General features: G+C 38.8%; 1 protein-coding gene across 1 annotated transcript in view; it reads right to left on the reverse strand.

Annotated features, from left to right (window-relative positions):
- LOC110172256 (ephrin type-B receptor 1-like) overlaps positions 1-20343 on the reverse strand; it is a 151888-nt gene extending 131545 nt beyond the window's left edge. The window contains exon 1 of the mRNA XM_020938094.2: positions 20237-20343. Within this exon, the coding sequence (XP_020793753.1) occupies positions 20237-20333 (97 nt within the window). The 5' untranslated portion in view covers positions 20334-20343. The remainder of the gene's footprint in view (positions 1-20236) is intronic.
- Between the last annotated feature and the right edge of the window lie 2719 nt (positions 20344-23062).

Genomic DNA, 23062 nt, shown 5'->3' on the forward strand with positions numbered 1-23062 from the left:
TCCCCCAGCAGCAGTTATGAAGTAGCAGGGCGGATTACAAGCTCTGTAACCCACACTCTACTGCTAAGAGCTTGTTAAAACGGCTCCTGGTGGGAGGGATCTGACACTTATTGGCACTGCGCTACATATATCAAACTGCACCAGGCTGGGCTAGCCACCGTATACCCCCAACTCCTTTGTAAACTTCTTCTTAGTCCTGACACAGTGCTAAAATTTCAAACTCCATTTCAATACTAAGGAATAGACTCAATACTCAGTTATTATTGGTGTATTGTGGTATTATTTCAATACCACAGTGATAACAAAAAACAAAGAAGACAATAAATAGCATGTCATTTTCAACATTAAAGGTCCTACATTACACAAAATTGCCAATTCCAGGGGTGAAAATAATCTGAATGATTCTAGGGAAGGTGTATGGAGTTTAAAAACGCAGTGGAGCACTTGCTGTATTAACTCATGACATCACAAAGAGGAACAGAGCTGGATTTGTGTCTTAAACATGTGAATGAAATAAAACACAACTCCTGATAGTTTTTTGATGAGGAAACAATATTATAACATAGATCGGAAAATAGCGCAATATGGGCCCTTTATATCTTTGTACTTTGTATGTCTTATACTTCATTCTGAAACAGCTCAAGATTTCATTTCTCTCAGCGACTAGGTCAGGAATCGGAATACACAAGATGGTTTGCAAGAACCCCAGAAGTTGTAAACCGTGCACCGGCCAATCAGTGAAGATCTGCGAAGCCATGACGTCAAACTCAAGCGCCTGTCTGGGTCCCTTTTGTGGTACAGCACAACAGTAAACAAAGCGGTTGAGATGGATGTAGATGAAGACAGACATTCTGTATTGGCAATGATTCCAGAGATCAGGGATTTAAAGCCGGAACAAAGAGAATGTTTGGTGAATTTTATCAAGGGGAAAGTCGTTATTGCCCTTCTTCCTACGGAATTTGGGAAAAGCTTAATAAATATACATCACGACCAAATAGCAGCGACTGGTAAAATAAAAAAGTACCCGCCTACCGTCGAGCGAACAAATCCTAATGCTTGCGAGGTCTGACGGTTTCCATGAAGTGAAACTAGGAAAGGTTCATTTCTGTCTCTGTGAATGTGACTTTTTTAGTATCTGCTGAAATTAGTAACTAGTTTTGATACTACTTTAATGACTGATACTGATTTTCTATACTTTTGACAACCCTAGTTCTTTTTCTCAATTTCACTCAAATCACAACCACTAACCTGGCCACTACAGCTGTCAAAAATTGCGCCGAACCTATCTGCCACCTTCCCTTTAAGAGAACAAAGACAAAGAATAACCAGGAGTCAGTGGTGATGGCAGGTTCAGGGTGCGTTCACGGTAGAAGCAGGGGGAGTTTTGGGCAGACTAAAGTCCAAAGTTGACACGTGTCCAAGCAGAACAATGGTGACTCTCTGTCCCGCTGTCACTGGCTTTTCTTTGGTGGAGCAGACCCTCTGAATGGACCCTCTGAATGGAACAGAACAGGGCCCAATGGAGAGAGCAGAGGCCTGTGGCACTAACAAGCAGCTGTGGTGTGTGGAGTGACACGGTGAAGGTAACAAAAGGAAAACTTGTATAATCAGATGTGGGGAAAAAAGGAAATAAAAACAGTACAGAATGGGGGAGAGAAATATGGGCAAAAATGTATATCATGATTTGAAAGAGAAGATTTGCCATAACAAAATAATTGAGGATATAAGGAACGCCTTTAACGCCATAGTGCTGACATGCTTCAGGCTTTTAATGTCATTGTTGTAAGTTTAAAAGACCTATTGTGCTTGCGTCTGCTATATAGTTATAATCTGACACCCATGATTTCAGTATATTATAATTTGCACATTTTAAATTGCAATATTCATCTAGAATTACTGGAATAAGGAAACTGAGGGATCTTGCATCGCTATAAACATCACTACAACAAAGACCTCTCCTATGAATATCTGTAGATTGTGCTGGCGAGCCCTAGATTAATTTTCATTTATACCAAAATGACTACGCAATTCTGCCAAATCTTATTCGTGTATCACAGATTAAGACATTTGGATAATGAAGTTATACAGAGCAGTGGGAGTATTCTGATGATGGTGAAAAAAGCAGATCGTCATAATGGCGTCTTGAAAATAATCAATTAATTTTGGGCGAATAAATGGTGAGCGTAAACAACAATAACATGTTCAAAAGCTCTGAAATGTTGATTTTGCATCATTTGTGTGCTATATCGTTTTGTTTTAGGCTCCACAAATCCTTTCTTTCAGAGCATGCACTGCCGGGATTTAAATTTTTACCACAATTTTAGAATGTCATATCACCCGAAAGCAAATATATCATGAGCTGTTTGATTTGACCAAGCCCTATTGAAGAAGGAAATGTAAGTAGTCCAAAGACTTCGAACCAAAGGTCTGTTATACCAAAAAGACAAGCATGAAAAGAAAATGCCATATAAAAACATGATTTAACCTAGTGGCAGCAAATATTCCTCTGTTATCCCCTGACTGAATGTGAAGCAGACTTGACCAATCACAGGAGAGTGTGGACTACTCCTAAAAAGCAGTGTATAAAAATGAATCGTTAACAAAACTAAACTGTGCCCTTTTTCTGAAAATACTGTTAAACCAGGATAGTGCTGAGACACAGAGTCTGTTTTTCAGTTGTGGAGTCCTGGCCCCTGAGGAAAGCCAAACTCTACACACCAACACTGCCCGGGAGTCAAACTCAGGACCTTTTTGAGTGAAGTGAGAGTACTAAATATGGATTTCCCTCCACACACTAAAGATCCACATGTGCTCATTGATCAGTCAGCCATATTGTCTATAGTGAATTGCCATCAGACTGTGAAAAGTCATCCCAGCAATTGTAACTGACTATAGTGACCTTGTCTAAACTTTACAAAACCATGTCTAAACTTCACGAAGACAAGTGGATCTGGAGCTGTATCCTGTCTCCTCATTTCAGAGGGCGTGATCAACAGGCGGATCAACCAGAGACGTGTGTTCCCTTCGCATCAAAAACAGAATCAAAGATCGAAGCACTAAATTATTACTTGTCTTATTTTGTTCTGAATGATACAAGAGTTTTGGAGAGGAGATGTCTTCCACATTTGGAGACACATGCCACGAATTAGCAGCTGTCTGGATGGAGGATTTTCACACTCCATTGTCCAGATTCAGTCCCTTCTGGATTCGATCAGAATGTAGAAGGGACTGGCTGGTCAGACAAATATGTAACTACTTCACAGCCATTTACTTATAACTCCTGTACTAAAGTAAGTGGGAGACTATCCAATCGAACATATAAGAAATCCATATTAATTGCGAATGAAGCACTGAAAAGGCTACACGCTGACTCCACTTTAAAGGTTTTTCCATTAACTGAAGAGGTCTTATAGTAAAGGCACTTACAGGGACACATAATGCTGTATGGGAAATCACATACTTTTCTGTGGCCATAAATACTGCAAATGTATTTGAAATTGGACTTGAAACAACCTATTCATCAACTTAAGAATATTACACAAAAACAACACAACAAAACAGTAGAGCAGTCCAATTACTGTGAAATATGTGAAACAAATCAGACTACAAATTAAAGTTAAAAGTTACTTGGACAAAAACAATCTACCTTGTTGTGCTAAAAGACAACTGAGATTAAAGTTCCCATATTACACTGTTTTCTGATCTATGTTATAATGTTACATAGAGTTGTGTTTTGTTTCATTCACATACTGCTGGTTAAATACACTAAACCTACATTTTCACACTGTGTTCTTCTCTCACACTGAAAGCACTCTGTTCCACCTTGTGATGCACTAGAATCATTTGGATAATTTCAGCCCAGGAATGGACAATCTCTACTAAACTATTAACTAAAGGTAAAAGGTATCTGTTAACATGAAAACTACTGCTTCATAACATCAAAAGTTGGAACAGAGTATTTTGAGCTTTGGACATGAACTAACTGGCTAATAATAAAAGGATTACCGTATTTTCCGGTGTGGTTTATATATTAAAATTTTCACACTGACAGCCACGAGAGGGCCCTCTAGGCTTGTGTGTCAGTATCTGCTCCTCCTATTACTCCTTTACCACTGTCTACTCGAGGAGCAGATAGAAACTTTGGAGTGAGCGAGAAAGTTGTGAAAACCGGGAAGATGCGCCATGCAACTTTCCTGGAAGTCACTGGATGGATCAACAAAGCCTGGACTTCAGTGACAACCGAAACCACCCTGTCGGGATTCAGAAAGGCCGAAAAAATTCTAACTGTAACTGATGCCGTGTCTAACGACAGCTACACAGAAGAGGCAGCGGTGCTCTGTTTACCTCCGGAGGTCATGGAGTTGCTCAGAAGTTACACCGAGGATGAAGAATTCAATGTATTTAGTGATCTGGAGTGAGAGTTTGGTAAACTTGTACTGTTTGTTGTTGTTATCTGAAGAACTGTTCATATGTAACAGCCTGTTGTTCTCTGTTCTATCTACTATAATTTGCCTTTCAAGATGAAATGTCTGTTCTTGGTCTCTGATTTTATAAAATAAATTTCCCCCAAAAAGAGCAACTTATAGTCCGGTGCGATGTTTTTTTTCTTCTTCATTATGCACTTTTGGGGTGGTACGACTTCCACTCCGAAGCGACTACTACTCAAACATGTGAATGATAGAAAACATAACTCCAGGTATGTTTTTGATGAGGTAACAACATTACAATAGAAACTTACAAGTCAATTTTGAGTAATATACCGTAAGACCTTTAATGAGGAAAAATGATTTGTATGAAGACATTTTAACCATATTAACATATAATTATTGAATTCCTGATTACAAGAACAAGACAATTTAATTCCATTCTCCTATAAAGACCCTCCAAACTTTTTCAGACCTGTGGATCGCCTGCGTGCTCCGTTAATCACGCACCGGTATTATTCAGACTATTAAACATTACAGTGAACGCTAATTAAACCTTTTGATGAGGCACCTTTCCTGTGTAACCTTTCCCAGGGTGACGTAGGAGCGCTAATGTGCCTGTATCTCCCATTATATTCCCTGTGATTCTGCCTCTGCTCCTCTGTGACATGGCTCTATCTATATCCAGTGTGGCTATCAGTGTGACCATATGCCCACGGCAGGAGACCCAGCAGCCTGGCACGGGGCCCACTCTCCAGCAGCAAATAAATAATGGCCCATTATGTTCAATCATATGGCGAGCTGCAGGGCTTAAAGCTCAGAGCACCAGGAGTGTAGTGTGGGCTGCACAGGCACAGGAGATGGATATGCCCCAACTGAAATGATAAAAGATTAGAGCATTCAGGAGAACATTTAAAGTAATAGCAACATAAGTTTGTCTACACCACAAAGGAAAAGGCTGAAGTTTTAATAGTGTTTACCTGATTTGTGCGATCTTAAAAATGTGAAAAACAGAACTAGCTCATTTGAAATGTTTTGCAGTGGTCTACTTATCTTCTGAGTAGGGAAAAGCTGTTTTTGAGCTGATACTCATATCCAATATTTGTCCTACACCTGTGGTAGATATTTGCCAATACCAATATTTCACATTTAAAATCCACACCAAGGCCCACAATTTTATCTTATGTTAAAGTAACAATCACAAATAAACTTTTCACTTTTGTAAAAATAACAAAATGTATTTTGACTCATTAGTGTCTAGAAATAGTACACCAAGAGTCTAAGACGGTACAGAAAATATCAGTTTTGAAATATGAATAACAACTGATACAGATAATACCAAATTAGTACTGATATTGGCAGATACTGGTACAGATACATCACACATCCTACTTCATCCAAATGATTCGCCCAGATTGTTTACTTTTCTCAACTTTCAGAAGTCAGATCTGACAGTAATGCTTTCAAATATCAGCATGTTAACCATGCACTTCTAGATTCTCTGACAATAAAACACTTTACAATTGGATGCAGACAGTAAACAAATTTATTTTGACCAGAGCTGCTTCTATAATATATCTGACATAAGACATATTTCTGTGTCCTTTGGCTAGACACTTTACCCATTGCCTGATCCATGTGTATTAAAAAAAGTCAACTCTGATAGAATAAACAGAGAAGCCCAACAATGACAACTTCTTAAAGCCATCATAGCCACCAGCATGTTTCACTGCAGGTCGCTAGCTAATAACTAGATAAGCATCAAGTGTTATGGACCAATACATTTTGTATTACATTAAAGTTTTATATTAGATCACACAAGAAAGCTGTAAAATATATCTCTACCATATTGCGCTGTAATTTTTTTACAGTCAGACACATGGAACAGTACTGATGCCATGTGTGATTGTTTTTAAATTGCGTCCTTCCTGTAGATAACCTTGCACAGTCTGATGGATTCTTGTGATATTTGTGAGTTCACAAACTCCATCTTGGCTTCTGCTGTTGCTACAAGGCCCAACAGGTGGTGGTAAAGCCAAAGGCGAGGCATCCAAATGAACCAAAACAACATGGTGACATTGACATACTTCAGGCTATTTTACCACCAATAAAGACTATTTTGTTGGTGAAAACCATGCAGACGGTAAGAGCTTTGTGCATTTGTAGACATGGTAGATGTCTGTGCTTTTCTCTCGACTGGATTTAACTAAAGTTTGATTTTTCAGCTTGTTACTCTGTTGTGACGCTTCGACCAATCAGATTCAAATAAATCATTATGACATTCTCAATATTAACAAAGATATGCCAAGACATGTTTAAAGCTTCTTTAGACTGTGTTGGTTGGTTGGCAAAGAGACTGTAGGTCAAGTTGAGTGAAAGTGAGTTTTTATTGGTGAGGCAACAGGCGAAATGGTTTTGCCTTTGCCTGAAACAAAAGGGTAATTGATGCTGGGGCTTACCTTGCATGTTGAGAAACCAATCAATAGAAAAGACACAAAAACTCAAGGAGCATGCAATTGCCATCTGTCCAACACGGCGGCGCATTGATGTGACTGTTTGAGCTGCAAATGAGCTGAAGTGACAGTCTAATGAAGCAGAGTGCAGAGGAAAGGAGAATTTTCATGAAAACAAAGAGAGCTTTTATGTGCCTTTTATACCAGGGCCCATTCACTCACGGTACCAATTATTGTTTCATATCAGTAAAATATCATTTATTTAGTCTGGTTTGTTATGCAAATACACTACAGAGTTTGGGCGGTGAAGTGTTTTATAATGTGCGAGGCTCTGATATTAGAAGTGCGGGGCTGACAGACGAAGAGAGATGGAGAAGGCGGGTTTCCGTTTTTTTCTCTTGAAGCGAGCGTAGGTGCCCATTGACTGTTACCGATACGCAACACCTGAAAAACTATTTTTAGAAACAAATATTACATAACAACAATATGTAGACGCCAAGAGCATTCAGGCAGTTTAGCAGGAGACTGATGGCCATTGTAAAAAGTGAACAATGGATTAGAATGCCAATGCCAATGGTCACCGAGCTGTGTTAACTGCACTGGGCCCCACATTCACAAAAGAAGGATCCATGTTTCACTTTGGTTCACATATTGACCATATTTTATTTATGTGCATCTATTTCCTCATTTCTTGTGCATTAAAGGTGAACTGAGTAACTTTTCTGGTGGTGTGGTCTGTCTGGAAATGTTTTGCTGCGAATGTCCTGTGATATGGCATTAAACTAATAAGATCTCCATGGAGACAAGCAGGGGACATCATCAGACCAAGTTACAGGTCACATCAGTAAAATGGCAGCCCCGCTTACAGCAAGAATGCATGTTTTTCAATGTATTTTTGAGCAACAAAAACACCTTTTTGAAATAAATGTTAAAATCCATCCATCCATCGTCGTCTGCTTATCCGGGGCCGGGTCGCGGGGGCAGCAGCGTAAGCAGGGACTCCCAGACTTCCTTCACCCCAGACACGTCCTCCAGCTCCTCCGGGGGAACCCCGAGGCGTTCCCAGGCCAGCCGAAAGACATAGTCCCTCTAGCGTGTCCTGGATCTTCCCCGGGGCCTCCTCCCAGTGGGACATGCCCGGAACACCTTCCGAGGGAGGCGCCCAGGAGGTATCCGGAACAGATGCCCGAGCCACCTCAACTGGCTCCTCTCGACGTTGTTAGAATGAAATATTTACTGCAGTACTGTGGGACATTCCTAGCCTGATGATTTCACTTCGTGGAATCCGTCTGACCTTGCAGCATTAGGATTTGTTTGCTTGACAGTAGGCGGGTACTTTTTTTTTTTTACCAATCGCTGTTATTTGGTTGTGACGTATGTAATGCTCCAAATCCCGTAGGAAGAAGGGCAATAACGTCTTTCCCTGTGATAAAATTCACCAAAAATTATCTTTGTTTCAGCTTTAAATCCTCAATCTCGGGAATAGTTGCCAACACAGAACGTATGGTTTCATCTACATCCATCTTGATCGCTTTGTTTACTATTGTACTGTACCAAAAGGGACCCAGACAGGTGCTTGAGTTTGCCGTTATGGCTTTGCAGTTCTTCGCTGATTGGCCGGTGTGCGGTCTACAACTTCCAGGGTTCTTGCAAACCTTCTAGTGTATTCCAATTCCTGACGTAGTTGCTGGAGAGAAATGAAATTGAGCAGAGGTGCTAGGTGGCGCCAGCCTGGCTAGGACATTCCCAGCAAAGCAAAAACATCTCAGTGGAGACCGGTAGTGTCTCCTCCACCAGTTACATAGTTGATCTTTAAGGCCTTGTGAATCACTTTTGCAAATAGTATCCATTAAAGAGATTTTTGCATTGGGCCCTGTATACAATCATGGCAAAGTTTAACTCATTTTCTAATAAATGCATTTCAGTTTTTATATATTATTGTTTGATTGTTAGTTAAATAAGCTATTTGGAACTCACTGGCTCAACTCACTGGTTTGCCATGTCCATTATATACTATTGTCTATTGTTGCAGGATTATTACTTTGTAACACTTAGATTTTTTACACCAAAACACATGAGGTATATCAGGATAATATATGAACGGTGCAACATTTGTGGTGGAGGCTCTGACACCCTTTGCTTTGCCTATCTTCCATGGCATGGCATTAACCTTTAGTTCGTATCTTCCAATGATTCAATTACACGTGTTTTTATGGCTCAAAAATAGCTTGAAAAACATGCATTATGACAGACTTGCCTTTCCACTGAACTTGGATGTGACTTGTTTTGGTGGTGTCAAATGCTAGTTTTCAAGGAGATTGATGAGTTTAATACTATACTGTGAAACATTCTAGGCAAAGCAATAAGATCGCCGTGGAGACAAGCAGATGGCACACTCTCCGCCAAAAGTTACATATTGCACCTATAAGAGTAGCTGGAAAATTACATAAAAGTTCAAGTTCAGGCTTGGCTACAGTATATCTTTTTTTTTAAGCAAAAAATTTGTGGCAAGTAACGTTTCAAAAAATATAAATATATTGTTATTGTGGATCTGACAAGACCTCATTGTTTCATTTTGAGAATGATGAAAACAGTTAAAGGTCTCACATTATGCAAGTCATGTTAGAATGCTGTTACCTCCTCAAAAATAGAACTGGACTCATGTTTTGTTTCATTCACACATGTTTATTATTAGTCTGTCTACATCTCCAAAGCTGAAAAATACTCTGATCCACAAAGCCGTGGTTTAACTTTATAGCTACTTTTTACTGAAATCATCCAAATAATTCTAGTAAAGTTTTATACAGTTTAATAGCACAGTGGAGCACTTCCTGTATTACATGACATCGCAAGGTGGGACAGAGTGTTTTCCATTTGAGAGAAGAGACAAAACACAACTCCAGGTATGTTTTGCTAAGGAAACAGCATTACAACATACTGTAGATCAGACAGTAGTGGAATATGGGCCCTTTAAACAGAAAATTCATCGCACCTACTATTGTTTAGAAGTGAGAGGCTGTAGAGGAGGTGTTTTAGCCAACACCTTGAAAAGCACTGAATGTATCTGCAATCATTTATTTTAACACACGTACTAAATCTGTCCATATTAAAGACATTGTAAAGGTCACATTGAACGACCTGAACATTTGGTCTAGACTGGCTGGATTCAAAATTCACACTAAAATGGGACGTGAGTCACTGCTGCGGTGAGCAACAGGTTTCTCCTAAAACAGGAACAGGAGAGCGGACTGTGCGAAAATTCACAGCTAAGGCGTGAAGATCCAGGGACAAGGATATAGATTTGCACTATTTAATAAGTTATTCATCTGGCCCCAGCACACAGCGGTCTGCCTGGAGAGGGCTGGAGTGTGCATTTCGCTGCTACATACATTCATATCAGGCTATTACAGCTCTACAGAGCGCACTCAAACTCTATAACAGGGGTTAAACATGAGCCAGTGAACACAGCATGCTTTCTTACATCTTACGCCCTTTACATTTATAGTTTAAAATAAATACATTTTCCCAATTTAAAAGGTGGACAGACAGAGAAGCTCATTCTCAAACAGTGAGAGATACAGGACTACATTCACCCCATACTCCTCTAGCTCTGTACTACAACTCATCCTAATGTAATAGATAACCCTATGTCCCGTCAATCATCATATCATATCATCTTTGCACTGTTTTCCTTATGACATCTTGAATATAGCTGTGATATATTTGTATTACTATATTCCTATATTTTATTTTTACTTGTACATACACATGATATAATTTTATCTTATTTGACACCAGTCTCTTGCCATTTTGCTACTTATTTTGAATGTATTATTACCATTTATATTTTTTCTTTCTGTTATTATAATATATTGTGTTGTGTGAGTTAGTGTGTCCAAATCATTTACCTTTGGATCAATAAAGTTTGTCTAAGTCTAAATCTAAGTACTATGTACATTTTCTGGTACAAGTCCAGATTTGCTAGGGAGATTGGTATGTTCCAGGAAAAATGGCATTAAACTTCCTTATTACTTAATTATAGGTGTTTTTTACAATAAAACAATACCTTGAAAAACATGCATTCTACTGTAAGAGCGCACATCTCTCCATAAATAGGACCTGTAAATCGGCATGTCTCCATGAAAATAGATAAGTTTACGATCACACTGAAAAATTCCAGGCAAAGTAACAGCATATCCATGGTGGGTGACCCTCCACCTTTAATGAGAAATGATTCCAAAATGAAATCTCTAACAACAATTAGTGCAATGTTTTTTTCAGTCTCCATGAGCCATAAGCAGTAAGGTTGAATAAATGTGGAAAAATACTTTGTCTAATAGCATGTATTATTGTGATTAGACCTCAGATTTGCAATAAAACTCATGTGTGTGTATCAACAAATCAAACACAGACTACAGGGTTACCAGGTTTTACACAAAATCACCCCACATGGAAACTGGATATTTGGCTGTTGGCAGGGGACATTACATTAAGTTAACTGAACTAAATTAACTGAAGCCTTTGTGATTTTGTAAATGGGTCCATTGCAGTTTAAATCAAATTTTCCTTCTATTGTGATTAATCTTGCAGCTCTAACAGACAGTATGAGTCAAACCACCAACTGTGGTATGCAGTTTATATTTAATGTCTTACTCAAACTCACAGCAGGAGCCTAACCACCTTTTTACTACTGCCAAAATGTAAATGATAATAATAAGATTAGAAAAAAGCCTGTCAGAATGTCAGATGTATTCATTTATTAAAGGTCCTATATTACACAAAATGTTGTTTTATGCTTTGAATAATCCTGGATTATCTGCAAGATATCTGCATCTCCAATACTCAAAATGCTCTGTTCCACCTTATGATGTCATGTAGTGGTACATTTCACATTAACATCAGCCTTTACCTTTTGTTTAGTAGAGATTGGCAATTCCAGGGATGAAATTATTCAAATGATTCTAGTGAAGGTGTATGGAGTTCAAAACTGTGGAGCAATTCCTGTAGAAAACAAGGTGGAACAGGGTGTTTTCACTCATTCAGCTCTGACTAAATATGCAGGGTTTGTGCTTGAAACATGTGTGAATGAAACAAAACTATTTCAGGTCTGTTTATGATGAGAAAACAACATTATAACAAAGATTAGAAAATAGCATAATATGGGCCCTTTAACATATTTATGGATGCATGAAAGAGTTTTTACTTGTATAATTAAGTTGAATGCATAAAACCAAGAGCTCAACCTAATTACGTAGCCTTGTAAGTTCAGTAAAAATAGTTTTTTGCTGTCACTGCAGAGTTGCCCGTGAGCACATGGGAACAGCAGCTGAAACATGACCCCAAAGGCCAGAGGGGCCATGCTCTAAAGACCACAGAACATGGGAATTCAACCGTCAACCACAACATTAGGACCACTGACAGATGAACCTGGGTAAATTATTCTTCATGAGGGCACCTGTTCGTGGTTGGGGTGGTCAGGGAGTGCAAGTAGCTATTTGCTAACAAGTTGTAGTTGTGTATGGGCACACAGACTTGGGCAGCCTGAGCTAGTGGGCACTGGGCAGTAATGAATGAGACAGGTAAGTTGCAGTGGTGTTGCATCATACTGTATTTTGTTGTGAGAAAATACTACCAGCAGCAACACAATACACATTTGAGTGAGTCTCCCATGGAGCAAATTGTGATGGTTTGAGCAGAGCATCCCAAAATTTGTACAAAACACCATAACAACCTTTAAAGCGCCAGTATTATATTTTCTGATCTGTGTTATAATGTGGTTTCCTCATCACAAAAGTACTTGAAGTTGTGTTTTGCTTCATTCACACAAGCCGTACTTAGACCAAGTTCTAGTCTCAAACAGAAAACACTACACCTTCACTAGAAATCAACTGGATCATTTCAGCCCTGTATTTTCTTATCTCTTCTAAAGAAAAGGTGAAAGGTAGCCAGGACAGTTCAGAATTATGAACATAGGGCCTCATTTCTTAGTGAGCCAGAGTGTTGGAGACGTGTGGAGACACTTTTTAAAAAAAATATTCCATCCAGTCCTTGTATTTGCAGAGGTCACTGGTGCTAGTCTAGCACATGTCAATGGCCATAGTTAGCCTGCCACTAAAAACAAAGCAAATCTATTATTACGCCAGACTGTCGATGTAAATGTCTGTGTCAATGGAGTAATTTTAGAAGTAAAAACAACCTTGCATTTGAAGGATTTATGTCTGAGCAGCAGCAGCGACTTGTACTTCCTGATAGCAAGCTTGATAGGAGCAGACTGATATACGAGAAAATAGTCCCTCAACATGTGACGATTCATGCGATGCAAGGTTAGTTTTATTTCAAACATTATTCTATCAACACAAATATTTACATGGACAGACTGGTGTAATAAAAGATTTGCTTCAGGTGCTTTGTGAAGTGCGTAAGACTGTTTTCAGTGGCAGGCTAACTATGGCCATTGACATGCACTAGCCTAGCACCAGCGACCTCTGCATATACAAGAACTGGATAGATTTTTTTTTAAAGTGTCTCCACACGTCTCCAACCCTCTGTCTCACTAGGAAATGAGGCCCTATGTCCAAAATTCCGAACTGTCCCTTTAACTTGAAAACTACCACTTTGTGACATTGCAAAATGAAACAGAGCAACATAATTGTATATTTTGCTAATGAAACTACTGCACATTACATCAGGTTTGAGTTGTAGGGTATTGTTCAGTATCATGCCTATGTTTATTTATGGAAAACCACTATGATGTAGGCTTGTGGGCTGAATCTTGGACAAGATTGCAGAGGGTTCGAATAGTGCCCGGGAGAGATCACAAGATTATTATTAATATGCATGGATGACATATGAAATCTCTACAGGCACATGTAGGGGAACAACATTATAACATGATGGAAAGCTCCAACAAGCCAATTTTGCATAATACCCCTCCTTAATAATTACACTGTTGTTTTAGACTGTACAAATCAACAAAGTCTCTGTTGATGTCTCTGTTTTGGACCTATATTTTACTCCATCTAGAAACAGTGGCACATAAGAGGCTATAGGGCCTCACTTTCCTCCGGTTCCCCCCGTGTCTGTCACATGGAGAACCTGTCAGCTGATGAATACAGAAGCGCATGTTTAAAAGATGAGGCTGAGGAGGAGGAGATGTATGCGCTGACTATGGCCCACCAGTCATCTGCATATCCCTAATAAATGTGCACCAGGCTTCCCCGAGGAGATTATTTGTTCATAATTTGTAGCACACACAAGCTCCACGAACAAAGTCACAAATTACAACATGTCATGTAAATACCAGCATCTAAAACAGGATCTGGGATGTTTAACCTTTCGCATTCCTACAGGACTGCAGATAGAGCATGCCGAGAATGTAGTTCTCACGGGAAAAGACTGGAAGATGTGGAATGATAATTAAGTGCAAATTATACATAAGTGTGTATTAGCATTTAAAATATAATAGTACTTATGGTATGATTAATGTTGATTCATCACAATACAGTATAAATTACAGTTGCATTCCTTCAGGCTGCACCATTTGAGCAGTGTTTAACATATTGATTTGGCATGTCACTTTTAATACAGATGCCCTTCCTTATTCTGTCCATGGTACTGTAGCAAAACTGCCCCAACTTTAATAATGTAATTACTATTTGCATTGATATGAATAAAATGCCTGCAGAATTATTTTGGCAGAGGCTAATGTAGGTTAAGATTAATCTGCAACAAGTAATGACAAAATCAAATTTGCACATGGAGTAATTTACATGCAGGTTATTACAAGTATTTTCCATATAGCACATTAAAGACATTGCAATAGTTTTCTGAAACATTTGTTTTGTCTTCAGTTTGAAGATTCACAAAGTAACTTTTGTGGTAGAGGGGAAATCACCTGTTCTTCTTGATTTAATAGCTTGATCTGGCATGTTCCAAAGTATGGCATTAAACCTATTGTATCTATCACCATGGAGGTAAGCAGGTGACATACCAAGCCAAATCTGTAAATTTGTAAGAATGACTGGTACAATATTTTTAAGCAATAAACATCTGTAACTGAATAAATGCAAGATGGGTCAGACTAAAGCCATACTGTGGAACATTACAGCCAAAGCAATAACTTCTCCATGGAGACAAGCAGGTAGTGAGGACAGATACACTACCGGTCAGAACACCACACTTTTTCTAGTTTTTTACTGTTTACTGTTATCTGTTGACCAAAACCTTTTCTAAACTTTTGATTCATGAAAGTGTCCACCTTTGGCAGATATAACAGTTGAACACACTCGTGTCTTGTTCTTTTTACAATAGAAATCAAATATTCTTCAGAAAGTTCTTCCCAAGTCTGTTGCAGAAGTTCCCATAAATGTGTGGCACTTTCACTCTGTTCCGTTCAACCCAAACCAGCTCGATGGGGTTTAAGTCTGGAGACTGGGCTGGCCACTCCAAGTTTTCAAGCTCACCATCTTGTTCTTTTTTCCTGAGGTAGTTTTGGCAGAGCTTGGACTTGTGTTTTGTTATCGTTTATCTTTTTTTTTTACCTCTGGCTGTTCTGTACTTACTGTTGTACAATTTCAAGCTTTTCATTAGACTTGCACGACTTGAATTGCCATAAATAACTGGAAAAATTAGGGTGTTCTAAAACTTTTGGGGAGTAGTGTATACTGACAATGACAGTGCACCATTAACCAAACCAAAGTCAGTCCAAAGAAATTCACTTATGCCTTAATAACTCATTCATATCAGAAGTGTAACAAAGCAGGTTTTAGACTCCACTTTTCCTCATTGCTCCAATCCATTCACAATATAACATTCACACCGTAAAATGCAGTGGGTACGAGTCTGTAGCGACCTCCTAAATAACAGGGTCAAAGGTGAGATTGGTGTTCTGCTGTGGGAACTCTGGTTACCTGAGAGAGAGTCGAGGTACAGTCTCCCAACATACCACATGCACCGGCTCAAAATACCAAGAAATGTACTGTGACCTCTCAAGCACTTAACGGTTCTACATAATGCAAAACTGACTCTTGTGAGCCTTCAAGTTAGAATGCTGTTATCTCTTCAAAAACTGGAGTTGCGTTTTGTTTCATTCACACATGAGTTCTTCTCTCAAACAGAAAACACTCTGTTCCACCATGTGATGTTGTGGTAATATTGAAAGCACTCCATTGTGTTTTAAAAATCCATACAACTTCAATAACTAGAATCATTTTGATCATTTTAGCCCCAGAATTGACAATTGTTTGAATAATCGTGATTTCAGTATTGACCAAAATAATTGTGATAATGATTTTTTCTATAATCGAGAAGCCCTAATTCACACATCTTTGAGTAACCCTTTATTATTACTCTGTTTACATCTCCAAAGCTCAGAATGCTCTGTTTTACCTTGTGAGGTCATGAAGTGGTAGCTTTCAAGTTAACAGCTACCTTTTTACCTTTTGTTCTTTATTACACAAGGCATTTATTCAGCATTTCTCTCTCCAAAAAAACAAACAAAAAAACCCCCACTTTGTTACTGATAATTTACGCAAAACTTTGTAGCCTATATTTATTTTCAATTTTATTTTCAATTTTTTTATTTTCAATTTGAAAATAAATATAGGCTGCACAGCTTTGCACAAATATCTACCTTAGATTGTGAGGTTTCTTATTTATTTGTAAAGCTTCTTTGAGTGTCCAAAAAAGTGCTATATAAGTCTTATTATTTAAAACATAAAATTAATAAAATATACTTTTGTACATGGAATAAGGCATAGAAAAACATAAATGCATCCAAAATAAACTATATATTCAGCTCTTCTACAATCTCTTTATTTAAAACTTTGTTAAGCTTTAAATCGTTCCATCATTCTGATTATATGAGTTTGGAGATCGTTTGACACACAAACAGAAATCGCAATCAAAATTCAATTATGTGCACAGCCTTAGTGTGACTGAAACAAAACAACTTCAAATTTGCATAATCAATTGCCCTAACACTATATAGTATCCTGGAGAACCTGGACTTCTTTATGTTTAAGTATCTCCGGCGTCCCCATAGCTCGTGTCTGGCAGGTGCGTGTTTACACAGAGCTTAGAGCAGCCATTGTGTCAACATCAGCTCTGTTCTACATTGACACACTCGGAAACGCCAATCTAGCAGCTCATTAGGCACAAACTCACCATGAAGAGACCAATGAGACCAGCAAACAGCCCACCACCTCCACTATAACTGAAAATACCACTGTGCTTCTGTCTCAGCCTCCCACTGAAACTGCCCTGGCCTCTGTACACGAATGGTGTTTAATCAAAATACACACATCTACAAGTCTTAAACTGGGGGAGAGTCACTACGGAGGCTGTCATTACGCGCGCCATTAAAACACAGCAGTGGGCTAATCTAGTACCTCCGTGAGGGACAGAGCCGACAGCAGACGGAGGAGAGCGGACAAGTTGGAAGGAAGATTTAGAAGACAGGAGCAGATGGGTGCAATGTTCAGCAGTTGGTAAATGCATAGTTAGGGCTACAACTTGTGTTTATAGTGATGTTTAAAGGGCCAGTATTACGCTATTTTCTGATCTATGTTATAATGTTGTTTCCTTATCAAAAACATACCTGGAGTTGTGTTTTGTTTCATTCACATGTTTTCATTCACACATAAATTGATTTGTTCTCTCACGCTGAAAACACTCTGTTCCACCTTTTGATGTCATGTGGTAATACAAGAAGTGCTCCACTGTGTTTTTAAACTCCATGCACATTCACTACAATTATGTGGATCATTTCAACCCTGGAATTTCCAGTCTGTACTACACAAAAGATAGCGGTTAACTTCAAAACTACCTCTTCACTCTTCATAACATCACAAGGTGGAGCATAGCATTTTGAGCTTTGGACATGTAGACACACTAATAATTAAAGGATTCATTTTATGTAATATAGGACCAAAGATATACTCAAGAGGATCATATAATGTACCAGTACAACTAAAGGTAAAAGATAGCTGTTAAGTATAAAATTACTGCTTCATGACATCACAAGGTGGACCAGAGCATTTTGAGCTTTGGACATGTAGACACACTAATAATAAAAGGATTAATTTTATGTAATATGCGACCTAAAATATACTCAAGAGGCATCGTGTAATGTACCACTACAACTAAAGGTAAAAGACAGCTATTAAATACAAAACTATACCTTCGTGACATCACAAGGTGGAGCAGAGCATTTTGAGCTTTGGAGATGTAGACAGACTAATAATAAAACAATTGATTTTATGTAATATACGCCCCAAGATATACTCAAGAGGATCGTACCACTACAACTAAAAGGTAAAAATATAACTATAAAACTACAGCTTCATGACATCACAAGGTGGAGCATTTTGAGCTTTGGAGATGTAGACAGACTAATAATAAAGAATCACTCAAACATGTATGTAATAAAACAGAACACGGTTGCGGTCAATGCAAGCTCAACAGCAGGAGCACAGGTTACAGCCAAGGGAATACTGGAAATATGGCAACACTACACAATAATAGCTGGCTATGAAAATGAAACTGTTATTATATATACACACGATAGTTAAATTTCACACAATAAAGCAGGTAGTTCAGAACAAGCTATAAATACAATAAAATACACTTGTCACAATGTGATAATGTGTACTACCTGAAATACAAAGCCATTTTTTGTTAGATAAAAAGTGAGGCTATCTGTATTTATATGTATGGGGTGGTCATAATTACAGCCTTGCACAGAAAGAGAGATGGAGACAGTTGAAGTAGCACAAATGGCAGCACGAAATAAACATGGCATGAGAAGACACTGCAAAGAGAATAGCAATATATTGGGATTGGAGGTTGAAAAACGCAAATCCATGTGATCTTTGTGCGGCAGAAGCTGTATATAGGGGACTGACTAAGCAAAGGCCAGGGCTATTGCGTTTTTGATGGACTGCTATAGATAGATAGACAGATAGATGGAGAGAGAGGAGTGGATTTTGGAGAGGGGCTCGAGCGGTGAGGCTGGGACTGTGTGAGGATGTAAGCACACCACAGCGGGATGCTCAACCACTCTGCACCTGTGAGCTATAATTATCATTTGCTTTGAATGAACAGGACCTACTACATATGGTAATGGAGCTGAGAGCCTGGAGACAGAGAGGGAGGGAGTTTGGACACTTTAAGTAAAACATGACAAGCAATAATAAGGCGATATATTCTACAATACATATCTAGCCTATACAATTTACTAATAATGTGCTATGGTGACATGGTTTATAATGTGATGACAGCAGCAGTTAACAGCACCAATTTACTTCTGCACCATTTCCCTATAGCGTAAAAGGTGCATAATGTAACTTTTCTGGTAGAGGGTCGGCCACCTGCTTGTTTCCACGGAGATAGGGCTGCCTTGTCTGGAATGTTCCACTGTATGGCATTAAGATGATCTCACAGTGAAGACAAGTTCCAAGTAATGTCTGTGAAGATGCAATCCTGAATTTGGAGGCTATAAAAATGCCCAGAATGAAATCAGTTCTGGATAGATGTTTAATGCCATAATTTGGAACATTTCCCCCAAAGCAAACAGTAACATCTCAGCATATACAAGCAAGGAGAAGATCCTCCTCAATGAAAGTTACATAGTGCACCTTTACATTTGGACTATATGTGTGGTTTTAATTAACACTTTTTAAAATATTTGCCATATCTTGAACACACAGGAATATTGTTAAAAACCGTATAATACAGGGTGACCATATTTTCTAAATCAAAAACTGGGACTCCCCTGGTTTTTGGTGATTGGGAATAATAATAAAATTGTGAAACGAGTGAGTAATTTTAGGAAATTGTTATGCACTTGGCCCGTTCATGACTTATTCAGGATTAGTGAGTCAGTACAGTCACATTTTCTTAGTGTTTTGGTCATTTTTAAGCAGCTTTTCTGTATTTTGCTTAAATAAATGACAATTTATGCCTCTCTTGACTGTTGGCAGGGATCAGACTGGTCAAAATAGGGACAACAGGGACATTTCTTGTATAAAACTGGGACAAATCAGTGGTTTTGGATAAATCTGCTGGGACAGGGGACACAGGGCTCAAAAATGGGACTGTCCCTGGTAAATTGGGACGTTTGGTCACCCTACTATAACATATATATATAAAGACTCGACTATGATATCTTGATCTGCTACTTTAGTAAGATTTAACAAACCTGAAATTTCCCTACATTTATCTGCGTAATCTGAACTTCCCAATAACATCCTGAAGTAACCAACATAAGTACGCGCAAGTTTCCCCTGCTCACTTGCCCACTGAGTCTCATCTGAGCAGCCAAGTGGTCCCCTGTCTGTGGGTCCGGCCGCGTGCACCTACCTTCAACTGCGCACACAGAGCTGGTCACCCAAAGCAGCAGGACAGCCGCCCTCGTGGTCCGCGTGGCCACCGTCACTCCCCTCCGGCATTCCCCCATTCTGATCCGGGCTCACAAAATATCCCAATGAAATCCTGATATTCCTCCGTCTGGCAGTCACATCGCAGCGGGCACAGGAGAGACACACACACCGGCACAGTTTGCGCGGAATGGGATGGGACCGAAGCCGGTGGATCGTCGCTCTCTCGTCCCCCTCTGGTTCTTTACACCTTGCGGGCCAATCAGAAGAGAGAACGCCGGATCGTAAACCAATCACCCGTGCTTTCCACCTGACCCGTGCCAAAAGCCCAACAGACCGCTATCCCCCCGCCCTCGGTCCACGGGCCAAGCGTACTGCCACAGCGACACCCAGTGGTCAACAGAGGAACAGACGGCTTTGAGGTTTAAGTCAGGTGAGGCGAAATCATAAATTCTATGTCAAACTACTTATTTATTTACGTCTCAGTGGTTCTGTCAATATTTGCCTTGTAAACTAAAACAAATAAAATAAAAAGTCTCTCAGAAGTCACTCAAGGTAAGGTACTTTCTTCGTTTACACAAATCTGTGGTTGTTTACCCATGAATCGATTGTAATGTTGACTACAGACATGATGCACATAATGAGGAGTGTGGGTAGAGTAGCCAGAATTGCACAGAAGCAAGAGTTACTTGCTTCTACTCAAGTCCAAGAAACTACTCAAGTAAGAATAAAAAAAAGTACCTGGAAAACTACTATTACTACTCAAGTTAAAGTAGGATAATTGTTCAGAGTAAATGTCTGGATGAAACATTGGATATAAGTAGGGATGTAACAACAACCAAAATATCGTGATATCTTATCGTCAAAAGTCTCACAGTAATATCGTGGACCATTACAATATATCGAATTACAAGTGTCTTTGCTTAAATTAAGAGTTATGGTGCAGCAATAGCTAAAAAAACAGAGGGAACTACATAAACCATGATCCTTTGCTCCCTTACCGTGTAGACTACATGAAGAAATAACAGTTCTAAGCACTTTTAAGTCTTAGTTCTTTGGATTAAGTCTTGTCAAGGCATTTTAAGAGGAAAAAGTAGCGTATTAACACTTTTAGCTGTTCAGCCTCCACAAAATATCACAATAAATATCTTACCGTGAGATGTATATCGTGAAAATATTGCTCATACCAAGAGATTTGGATATTGTTACATTCCTAATCGTTAGCCACCCCACCATATCGTGAGCTTTCCCACGATATCGCAATAAATATCATACCGTGAGATTCATACTGTGACGATATGTTATCGTGAGACTTGGATATTGTTACACCCCTAGATATAAGTTTAAAAAAAATAAAGTAACAGAAAGGACAAAAACATGAAATAATCTACAAAATCTGGTATTTTCAAAAGATAGACCTCAAAAATGAGAAAACAAAATCATATTTGAAGAAGCAGTGCAAGAGACACAAATGTTCAAGTTTTTGTCCCTTGTAGACTTGCTCGCAGTGGGAAGAGTGACAAAAACTTTGGAAACAGTTCAAAAACAACTCTTGAGAAGTGCAGTTTCTTTCAGAGGTTACTCAAGTAAAAGTAACTGAGTAAACGTACCCATATTTGGCTCAATGTACGAGGCGATGCTGCACATTGAAGATATTAAAGGGCCCATATGACGCTGTTTACTGATCTATGTTATAATGTTGTTTCCTCATCGCAAACATAACCGGAGTTGTGTTTTGTTTCATTCACACATTTTTAACACACAAACCCTGCATATTTAGGCTTCTAGTTCTTCTCTCAAACAGAAAACACCCGTTCACTAGAATCATCTGGATGATTTCAGCTCTGGAATTCCAATATCTACTGATCAACATGTGTGAATGAAACAAAACACAACTTCAGGTCTGTTTATGATGGCATTAAACATTATAACATGGCTAAAAGCTCACATGATTCAATTTTATGTAATATAAGACCTTTAATAAATGCTGAAAACAAGAAAGATGTTACAAGTTCAGTAAATTACCCTTCACACCATTATCAAAAACACCGTTATTGATCATGTTTGTGCATATTTCTTGAAAAACATGGACTGTCACATCACCTCATTTTACCTTTACACTATTTTAGGCAAACCTGTGAAGTTGCCAGTGTGATTCATACCATGACTGTAGCCACTTCATCTTTGGCTGTGAGAGGTAATTAAACACAACAAAAACACTGCACTAATCAATGTAACACAATCCACTGGTCACATTTGATTATCCTTGTCTACAGTGTTAAGGCTAAATCTATAAAATGTGGAAGTAGTGGTAGTTTGAGGACTTTCTTTTCAAATTGGGCACTGGGGACTCAAATGGTGGATCATAAACAAACAGGAGGCGGCACTAAAAGTCAATAAATCTTTTGCGATGTCTAGACACAGGCTTTAGTTTACTATTATGAATGATCATCCTTCATGCACAGGTGCTGGAGTAGCCAAAAACTGTCTTCAAGTAAGAGTACTGTTACTTTGAAATATAGTTTAGTAGTATTTTTAACGCCCGTCTACAAAAATTTGGGGGCCCGGGACAAGAAGACTCACATAGGCCCATTTCTAATATTAATAATAGGCAGAAAGTCCAATTTTGGGCCCCTAAAATCCTCCTGTTGACTTCCATGTTTAAGTAATATAAGTATAGAGTAAAAAAGTACAACTCAGTAAGACCAGTTATAAGAGTAACTGTCTGGAATCTGATTCTAACTACTATATAACTATATAACTAACTACTATATAACTATAAACTAAATAATATCCGAAGGAGTGGTGA

Source organism: Boleophthalmus pectinirostris, unplaced genomic scaffold (genome assembly GCF_026225935.1).
Source record: "Boleophthalmus pectinirostris isolate CB_2022bp ecotype Guang Dong unplaced genomic scaffold, ASM2622593v1 HiC_scaffold_7, whole genome shotgun sequence".
Lineage (NCBI taxonomy): Eukaryota > Metazoa > Chordata > Actinopteri > Gobiiformes > Gobiidae > Boleophthalmus > Boleophthalmus pectinirostris.